Genomic DNA, 9,454 nt, shown 5'->3' with positions numbered 1-9,454 from the left:
CTGAGCCAGCCAGGCCCCACCCTGGGGATCAGAGCCAGCACCCCCTAGAGGGGAAAGGCCCTGTACTCCATTCCCAGCGCCCCCAAGCCAACCAGGCCCCACCCTGGGGATCAGAGCCAGCGTCCCCCAGAGGGGAAAGGCCCATGCCCCATTCCCAGCGCCCCCAAGCCAACCAGGCCCCACCCTGGGGATCACAGCCAGCGTCCCCCAGAGGGGAAAGGCCCATGCCCCATTCCCAGCGCCCCCAAGCCAACCAGACCCCACCCTGGGGATCAGAGCCAGCACCCCCTAGAGGGGAAAGGCCCTGTACTCCATTCCCAGCGCCCCCAAGCCAACCAGGCCCCACCCTGGGGATCAGAGCCAGCGCCCCCTAGAGGGGAAAGGCCCATGCCCCATTCCCAGCCCCCCTGAGCCAGCCAGGCCCCACCCTGGGGATCAGAGCCAGCACCCCCTAGAGGGGAAAGGCCCCGTACTCCATTCCCAGCGCCCCCAAGCCAACCAGGCCCCACCCTGGGGATCACAGCCAGCGTCCCCCAGAGGGGAAAGGCCCCGTACTCCATTCCCAGCCCCTGAGCCAGCCAGGCCCCACCCTGTGGATTAAAGCCAGCGTCTCCCAGTGGGGAAAGGCCCCATGCCCCATTCCCAGCCTCTTCCCCCCCCCCCCACAGCCAGCCAGTCCCTGCCCTGGGGCCGGATCACCCCCTGGAGAGGGGCCACCCATCACTCCAGATTAGATAGCAGCAGGTGAGGTGTATGGAAACGCCTCCCTCTGCCCTGCCCAGAGACGGCTCAGCGCTGCCAGGTAGGGGAGCCCCAGGGCGTGGGCTGCCCGGAGCCAGGACTCCTGGGTTCTATTCCTACCTCTGTGCTCCCAGACTAGGTCACCGGGGGCAGGTCCCTTCCCCTCCCTGTGCCTCTCTCCCCACCCCTGCTGCTCACCTCTGTACAGCTGCCCTCCTCTGCATCCAGCTCCTGGCACCCCCGGCTCGAGCCTGAGCCAAGGGGCCCAGAGCAGGACACTCCCACAGTGGCTCCCAGGGGAGTGTGGGGTGCCCAGAGGATGCTGGGGGCTGGGACCTGCATGCCAAGGAAGAGCCAGTGGCCCCGGTGAGCTCTCCGCCACCCCGCTCCCTGGCAGGCCCCCTCTGGGAGCTCTGAGCCCCAGCCCGGGGCCCGAGCCTGGGCTCGGTTCTGCAGGGGGGCAGCAGGAGCCGTGGGCAGAAAGGTCTGGGGTGCCAGGCAGGGGGCTGGTGATGCTGCACTGCACTGACCCCCCTGACCAGCCAGCTGGGGCAGCTGCCAGGGCCCTGCTGAGGGCATCCAGCTGCAAGACAAGGGCCTGGCCCCCAGCCCCCGAGCTCACTGCTCATCCTGGGGGAAGTGGCCCCTGCCCTGGCCAAAGCCCCCCCGGCTCTAGGGGGGATTGCCTGGCTGGGCAGAGCGGGGGCAAGTTTCCGGCTGCTCCTGCCCCCTGCTGGCTCCGGCTGGCAGAGCAGCATGGGGCCTGATGCCACGCCCAGAGGGGTCTGGTACAGTCCCAGAGCCCACCCAGCTCTGCCCCAGGGCCGGGTGAGAACCCGGTGCCACAGGAGCACCTGCCAGGCAAAGGCTCTGGAGATGGGGCTGGCCGGGGGGAGGAGGGAGAACAAATGAAAGGCGAGAGGGTGGGAAACGAAACGCACTGTTTAATGGGGGCCAGGCAACGCCCCCCCACGGAGGCTGGCACAAACGGGCAAGCTCAGCACAGACAGCGCCCGCAGCACTAGTGGGGGGGTGGGGGCTGGAAGGCTCCGGGGTGGGGCCTTTGCCCCATGCGTCAGGTCTGCGGCACCCGACGGGAGCGGTAGCTGCCTGCAGCCCCCTACCCCCATCCAACCTCACCCCTTTGCGCCCTTGGTGCCAGCCTGCCCCCCCCCCCAGGCAGTCCCTTGCGGGTCACAGGGCAGCAGTAGCCAGCGTGGCCATCACCACCTCCAGGTGTTCACGGTGCATGAAGGCCACCAGGCCCCCCCGGTTGGCCCAGCGCTCGGCCCCCACGGCGTCCCCCGCAGGCTGGTGGTAGGTCAGCTCCGGCAGCGCCCCCCGCTGGCCAGCGCACCAGGCCTGCAGGGCAGCCTCCAGGTCCACCATCCCTCCGCCCAGGGCCCGCAGGATGGCATGGGGGGCGCACGAGTCCCACTTGAAGGTGCTGCCCTCCGAGAGGATGTAGGTCTCGGCCAGCCCCAGGATCACACACAGCATCTTGTAGCCGGCACCTGAGGCGAAGCGCAGCCGCTCCCCGTACAGTGGCCTCAGCGCCCGCTGGATCGCGGGCGTCTCGCTGCTGCTCAGGACGACGGAGGGCTCGGGGCACAGCGGGGGCCGGCGCAGCGAGGACAGGCTGGTGCCCTGGTATGAGATGCCCCAGTGATAGACACCCTGCCACCTATACACAGGAGAACACAGCGGAGACAGCACCAGCTGCGACGCTGACGGCAGCCGCTCAGGAGAGGAGCTCGGGGCTGTAGGAGTGGGGAGCCCAGGACTGGGCTAGCAGGGGCTGCGGTTCGGGAGTGAGGGACACCGGCAGAGCTGGGGGGAGCCCAAGGCTGGACTAGCAGGGGCTGCGGCTCAGGAGTGAGGGACACCGGCAGAGCTGGGGGGAGCCCAGGTCTGGGCTAGCAGGGGCTGCGGCTCAGGAGTGAGGGACATCGGCAGAGCTGGGGGGAGCCCAGGGCTGGACTAGCAGGGGCTGCGGCTCGGGAGTGAGGGACATCGGCAGAGCTGGGGGGAGCCCAAGGCTGGACTAGCAGGGGCTGCGGCTCAGGAGTGAGGGACATCGGCAGAGCTGGGGGGAGCCCAGGGCTGGACTAGCAGGGGCTGCGGCTCGGGAGTGAGGGACACCGGCAGAGCTGGAGAATGGGGGAGACTAGGGCTGGGCTAGCAGGGGCTGCGGCTCAGGAGTGAGCGGCACTAGCTGAGCTGGGGGGTGCAGAACCCAGGGCTTGGCTAGCAGGGGCTGCGGCTCAGGAGTGAGGGACACCGGCAGAGCTGGGGGGAGCCCAAGGCTGGACTAGCAGGGGCTGCGGCTCAGGAGTGAGGGACATCGGCAGAGCTGGGGGGAGCCCAGGGCTGGACTAGCAGGGGCTGCGGCTCGGGAGTGAGGGACACCGGCAGAGCTGGAGAATGGGGGAGACTAGGGCTGGGCTAGCAGGGGCTGCGGCTCAGGAGTGAGCGGCACTAGCTGAGCTGGGGGGTGCAGAACCCAGGGCTTGGCTAGCAGGGGCTGCGGCTCGGGAGTGAGAGGCACCGGCAGAGCTGGGGGGAGCCCAGGGCTGGACTAGCAGGGGCTGCGGCTCGGGAGTGAGGGACACCGGCAGAGCTGGGGGGAGCCCAAGGCTGGACTAGCAGGGGCTGCGGCTCGGGAGTGAGGGACACCGGCAGAGCTGGAGAATGGGGGAGACTAGGGCTGGGCTTGGAGGGGGCTGCGGGTCAGGAGTGAGCGGCACTAGCCGAGCTGGGGGGTGCAGAACCCAGGGCTTGGCTAGCAGGGGCTGTGGCTCGGGAGTGAGGGGCACTGGCAGAGCTGTGGGGAGCCCAGGGCTGGGCTAGCAGGGGGCTGCGGCTCGGGAGTGAGGGACACCGGCAGAGCTGGAGAATGGGGGAGCCCAGGGCTGGGCTTGGAGGGGGCTGCGGGTCAGGAGTGAGGGGCAGTAGCCGAGCTGGTGGGTGCAGAACCCAGGGCTGGGCTCAGAGGGTGCTGCAGGTAGGGACTGGGGGACACCCTGTTGGGGGGGGGGTCCCTGCCATGAACTGAAGCTGATCAGAAGTAACCAGGAGCCTCAGAGCCAGCAGCCACTGGCAAAGCAACCCCCCCGACCCCCTTCTCTCTGCCCCAGTCCCTGGGGGAAGGGTGGGTTTGGTGCAGGCCAAGGGCTCCCAAGTGGGATTCCCCAGCAAGGTCCAGCTGCTGGGGCGCCTGCAGACCCCCTAGGCCAGGGGCAGAGCCAGGACGTGCCCAGGGCAGGGCTCAGGGGAGATGTGGGGGTGAGGGGCAGGTACCTGTGGGTTAGGGGGTCCTCTTGGAAGAACGGCTCATTGATGACCCCCAGGACCGGGTCTCCCGAGCTGCGGTCGTACGCCCCGATGAGCACCAGCGCTGAGCGCAGCCCGGACGGGCAGATGCCACCGATGGGTGCCACACTGGCCTGGCCACGGATATACTGATTGGTGGAGTCTGCCGGAGAGAGGCGGTGTCAGAATCAGGCCCTGAGCCCTGCCCGGGCCAGAGCGCAAAGCCCCCCAGCCTAAGCCACGTGGCTCCCTTTGTCCTTGCCTTGCGGGCCACCGGGCAATAAGTTTCCTGGGTCTCAGCATGACAGGCGCTAACTGGGGGTCTCAGCCCTAGAGCCGGGGCTGTGGGGTCCCTCCCGGGCAGGGAGGAGCCACCTCGGGGTGGGGCCATGGGTCAGCACCTTTTCCCAGCCCCAGGACAACCCAGTAGGGGGTGAAGTTGGTCAGCTGCTCTCAGCGCCCACTGGTGTCGTGCTGGGGGATGGCAGCGAGGGACCCCCCCTTACCGATGGGGTCAATCCAGATGGCCAGTCTCTCTGGGGGGATTGCCAGCGCCACAGCGTCCAGCGCCGGGTCCTGCAGCACCACCTCCTGGTGGATGGCCGCTGCCAGCAGCTCGGCCGCCGGCCGGTTCCGGTCCAGGATTGTAAAGAGCAGCGAGGCCGTGTCCTGCTGGGTCGCACACACCTGCACCTCCAGGGTCTCTCCTGCGGGCAGACGGGTTAGCCAGACAGGGCAGGCTCGGGGCCCCCAGTACAGCGTGAAGTGGGGGGGCTCCCCCACCCCAATACAGGACCAGCTCAGACCTCCAGCACGAGCTGGGACAGGCTGCACGGGAGACCAGGGACCCCACCCTGGCCCATGGCCACGCCGCCAAGTCACTCACCCAGGCTGTTCTCAAACTGGTTCGACTCCTCCCCGCAGATGTGCCCGTGCAGCTCCGGGAACTGAAAGAGATGGGAGGAGGGGGGGTCAGGGCAGCATGAACGCCTTGTCTCAGGCCCTTGAGACTCCTCCATCCAGGGGCGGCTCTAGATATTTCGCCACCCCAAGCATGGTGGCATGCCACGGGGGGCGCTCTGCCGGTCGCTGGTCCCACGGCTCCGGTGGGCCTCCCGCAGGCCCCGCAGCTCCACCGAAGCTGCGGGACCAGCGGACCCTCCGCAGGCACATCGCCGAAGGCTGGCTGCCTGCCGCCCTCCCGGCGACCGGCAGAGCACCCCCCGCGGCATGCCACCCCAAGTACGCGCTTGGCGTGCTGGGGCCTGGAGCCACCCCGCCTCCATCTCCCTTGGTCTAGGAGAGGGGATCCTGGAGGGGGGTGTCCTAGGCAGCTCCTTGCCTCAGGGCTAAGATGCCCACCCCCTGCTCCTGCCTGGGCGCCATCTCCACCCCCTGGATGCAGTCAGAGGGGACAGGCCCCCACCCCACAGGGTGCCCACGGGTACCTCCTTGCCCACGTCGTGCTTTATGACCTCCTGGATGAGCACGTCTGCCAGCGTCTTGAAATCCTGCACAAACTTCTTGTTCTTGTCCGTGCCCGTCTTCTCCTCGATGAGCAGCTGGAAGAGCGCCTCCTCCTGGCGGCACAGCTGGGCGATGCGGGCCGCCTTCTCCGACGCCCCCACCAGGCTCTTCAGCAGGGCCGCCATGGTGGAGCGGGGGTCTGGAAGGGAGGCAGGGATAGATGGCACCTCGGATCCCCCTATACCTTACCCCAGCCCACCAGACAGGGAAAAGTGCAGCGGTTAGAGGGCGGGACGGGGGAGCGGGTCTCCCAGGTGCATGGGGAAGGGAAGCAGGGCTAGCAGGAGAGCAAGGGGCTAGGAGCCAGTTCTGTGCCCGACCGGCTGCACGACTTTGGACAAGTCCTGTCTCCAGGCCTCAGTTTCCCCTCCGAAATGGGGAGAGATGAGACTTGTCTCCCCCTCTCATGGGGCTGCAGCCCAGAGGGGCCAGGACCACCACCCGGCATCACAGTTCCCAAGGGGTTAGCTGGGTCTAAAGCAGCAGGCGCTAATTGCAGGCCCCGGGAGCCCGGGGAGGTGCTCGGAGACAGGGAGCCATCTGCCAGGCGGGGCAGGGCTCACCCCAGCTCCAAAGGTTTCTGTGAGAGGCACATGCCAAAATTACCCCAAACTGCTACGAGATGTGACAGAGGCCAGGCCAGGCCGAGTGCCAGACGGCAGTGGAATGCCACAGGGACTCTGACCTGGCCTGGGGCCACGGAGCAACCCACGGGGACTCCGGCCCGGGGCCGGGGCCATGGCGCAACCCACGGGGACTCCGGCCCAGGGCCGGGGCTCGACCCACGGGGACTCCGGCCCGGGGCCGGGGCTATGGCGCAACCCACGGGGACTCCGGCCCAGGGCTCGACCCACGGGGACTCCGGCCCGGGGCCGGGGCCATGGCGCAACCCACGGGGACTCCGGCCCAGGGCCGGGGCTCGACCCACGGGGACTCCGGCCTGGGGCCGGGGCCATGGTGCAACCCACGGGGACTCCGGCCCAGGGCTCGACCCACGGGGACTCCGGCCCGGGGCCGGGGCTCGACCCACGGGGACTCCGGCCCGGGGCCGGGGCTCGACCCACGGGGACTCCGGCCCGGGGCCGGGGCCATGGTGCAACCCACGGGGACTCCGGCCCAGGGCCGGGGCTCGACCCACGGGGACTCCGGCCCGGGGCCGGGGCCATGGCGCAACCCACGGGGACTCCGGCCCGGGGCCGGGGCCATGGCACGACCCACAGGGCTCCAACCCGGCCCGCTCCCCCAGGCAAAGGTTCCTTCTGGGGGATGCTGCCTTTGGTCCCATGGCAGAACACAGGGCCAAGTTGGCAGCGCGTGGGGGCGGGGAAGGAGACGGGGGCAATTCCCTCAGCCCCTCCTGTTGCCAGCCCCCCCGCTCACTGGCTTGGAGGGACAAGGCCGGCTGGTGGGGAACAGCATTGGCAGGGGGGCAGCCTGCCAGGCCTTGGCTGGGAGACCCTCACCCGCCAGTGCCATGTGCCTGCCCCATCAGAGCCCTGGGCTCCCCGGGGGTGCAGCCCCCTCCCCCTGGGCATACCGGGCCAGCAGCACATCCAGCTCCCTGGCCAGGGCCCCACAGAGACCCCTCCCCCCCTCCAGAGACCACCCCACCCTGCCTGAGTCAGGTGCCAGCCCAAACCAGGAGGCCCCACATTAACCCCTTCAGTGCTGAACAGCATCCCAGGCCGGAGCTGAGCCAAATGCCAAAAGCAGCAGCGGGGCCCCCACAGTCTGTGACCTGCCCCCCCCAGCCTGTCAGCTCCTCTGACCTGTGACCTGCCCCCCCAGCCTGTCAGCTGCCCCCCACCTGTGACCTGCCCCCTCAGCCTGTCAGCTCCCCCCACCTGTGACCTGCCCCCCAGCCTGTCAGCTGCCCCCCACCTGTGACCTGCCCCCCCAGCCTGTCAGCTCCCCCCAGCCTGTGACCTGCCCCCTCAGCCTGTCAGCTCCCCCCACCTGTGACCTGCCCCCCCAGCCTGTCAGCTGCCCTCCACCTGTGACCTGCCCCACCAGCCTGTGACCTGCCCCCTCAGCCTGTCAGCTCCCCCCATGACCTGCCCCCCAGCCTGTCAGCTGCCCCCCACCTGTGACCTGCGCCCTCAGCCTGTCAGTTCCCCCCACCTGTGACCTGCCCCCCCAGGCTGTCAGCTCCCCCCATGACCTGCCCCCCAGCCTGTCAGTTCCCACCAGCCTGTGACTTGCCCCCTCAGCCTGTCAGCTCCCCCCATGACCTGCCCTCCAGCCTGTCAGCTCCCCCCACCTGTGACCTGCCCCCCCAGCCTGTCAGCTCCCCCATGACCTGCCCCCCAGCCTGTCAGCTCCCCCCACCTGTGACCTGCCCCCCCAGGCTGTCAGCTTCCCCCCCAGCCTGTGACCTGCCCCCCCCAGCCTGTCAGCTCCTCTGACCTGTGACCTGCCCCCCTAGCCTGTCAGTTCCCCCTCAGCCTGTGACCTGCCCCCCCAGCCTGTCAGCTCCCCCCACCTGTGACCTGCCCCCCCAGCCTGTCAGCTCCCCCCATGACCTGCCCCCCAGCCTGTCAGCTCCCCCCACCTGTGACCTGCCCCCCAGCCTGTCAGCTCCCCCCATGACCTGCCCCCCCAGCCTGTCAGCTCCCCCCATGACCTGCCCCCCAGCCTGTCAGCTGCCCTTCCGAAGCCAGGCCCCCCCCCTCGAGTGCAGCCTCGTGCAGCTCCTCGCCGGCCCCCAGGCAGGGACCCCGAGCCCCGGCCCCCTCCCGTACCCGCCGGGCTCAGGGATGCTGCGGCCGCTCGCGGGCGCTGACGGATCACGGGTGGGATCGTCCCGACACCCCCGCGAGGGGCGGGTCCCCACCCGGCCATGTGACGCTGCGGGGTTAACCCCTTCGGGCCGGGCTGCCCCACATCCCTCCGACCCCCGCCAGGTGCTCGGGCGTCGAGGCCGGGAGTCCGGGTGTGGAGCGGAGCTTCGGCTCCAGGCCCGGGCTGTGACCCGCCCCGCTAGTCACTGGGGTTATCGCTGGGGAAATCGAGGCACGGGGGGGGGGCCCGCCAGCCAGCGCAGAGCCAGGAATAGAACCCAGGAGTCCGGGTCCAGCCTCCCGCCCAGGGACGCCGCCCCCCGCCCGGGCCGGGAACAGAACCCAGGAGTCCGGGTCCCCCTCGCCCCCCGCCCGGGCCGGGAACAGAACCCAGGAGTCCGGGTCCCCCTCGCCCCCCGCCCGGGCCGGGAACAGAACCCAGGAGTCCGGGTCCCCCTCACCCCGCCCGGGCCGGGAACAGAACCCAGGAGTCCGGGTCCCCCTCACCCCGCCCGGGCCGGGAACAGAACCCAGGAGTCCGGGTCCCCCTCGCCCCCCGCCCGGGCCGGGAACAGAACCCAGGAGTCCGGGTCCCCCTCCCCCCCGCCAGAGCTGGGAACAGAACCCAGGAGTCCGGGTCCCCCTCCCCCCCCATTCGCGGGGGTCCCGACCCGCCCCGGGGGCTTGGGCGGGGCAGAGTTGGGCCCGGATCGGGCCCGCCCGGTAGGTCCCTGTTTCTAACCTGCCACGACCCGAATTTCGGGTTCTGGGTTTCCCAGACAACCGCTGGTGACATCAGCACGGCAGAACCGGGCCCACTCTCAGGCCTTGGTGATGTCATCAGCCGTTGCCATAGTAAAACAGCGAGCTCTGAACTCAGGTCCTGACAGGTCAGTAAAGGAGGAACTGATTTTCCCCGCTCTCAAATCCTTCTGACACCTGGCACTTCGCAGACATTCACGAACGAGACCCCGCCCCCGCCCTGCTCAACAGGGGAAACTGAGGCGGGGGGGGGGAGACTTCAGCCTTGCCACGCAGCAAGGCTGGGATAGCTGGGGATAGAACCCAGGAGTCCTGGCTCCCATATGCCCCCC

At 69.7% G+C, this 9,454-nt stretch overlaps 1 protein-coding gene across 2 annotated transcripts; it reads right to left on the bottom strand.

Annotated features, from left to right (window-relative positions):
* Positions 1–1,665: 1,665 nt before the first annotated feature.
* On the bottom strand, positions 1,666–9,218 carry LOC115647886 (inositol polyphosphate 1-phosphatase-like). Of its 2 annotated transcripts, none has more exons than XM_030554799.1 (6): positions 9,103–9,218; positions 5,502–5,719; positions 4,940–5,000; positions 4,560–4,760; positions 4,042–4,216; positions 1,666–2,425 (listed from the first exon to the last, which is right to left on the bottom strand). In XM_030554799.1, exons 2-6 carry the CDS (start codon positions 5,703–5,705, stop codon positions 1,936–1,938), a joined length of 1,131 nt encoding a protein of 376 aa, XP_030410659.1. In that variant the 5' UTR covers positions 5,706–5,719; positions 9,103–9,218; the 3' UTR covers positions 1,666–1,935. The 2 variants fall into 2 exon arrangements, with proteins under 2 accessions (XP_030410659.1, XP_030410658.1); XM_030554798.1 differs by lacking the exon at positions 9,103–9,218 and adding an exon at positions 8,322–8,638.
* Positions 9,219–9,454: the final 236 nt, after the last annotated feature.

This window comes from Gopherus evgoodei, chromosome 3 (genome assembly GCF_007399415.2).
Source record: "Gopherus evgoodei ecotype Sinaloan lineage chromosome 3, rGopEvg1_v1.p, whole genome shotgun sequence".
Taxonomy (NCBI): Eukaryota; Metazoa; Chordata; order Testudines; family Testudinidae; genus Gopherus; species Gopherus evgoodei.
Note: the sequence above shows the minus strand (reverse complement) of the source record. Positions and strands in the feature narration are given on the sequence as shown.

Bases quoted from the DNA above. Each gene is read 5' to 3' on its own strand.
- LOC115647886 (XM_030554798.1), bottom strand. From the start codon at position 8,421: ATGGCCGGGTGGGGACCCGCCCCTCGCGGGGGTGTCGGGACGATCCCA. The intron at 4,761-4,939 runs GTGAGTGACTTG...GTCTGCCCGCAG, and splicing joins CCAGTTTGAGAACAGCCTGG to GAGAGACCCTGGAGGTGCAG. The intron at 4,217-4,559 runs GTAAGGGGGGGT...TCTCTCCGGCAG, and splicing joins CATCTGGATTGACCCCATCG to ACTCCACCAATCAGTATATC.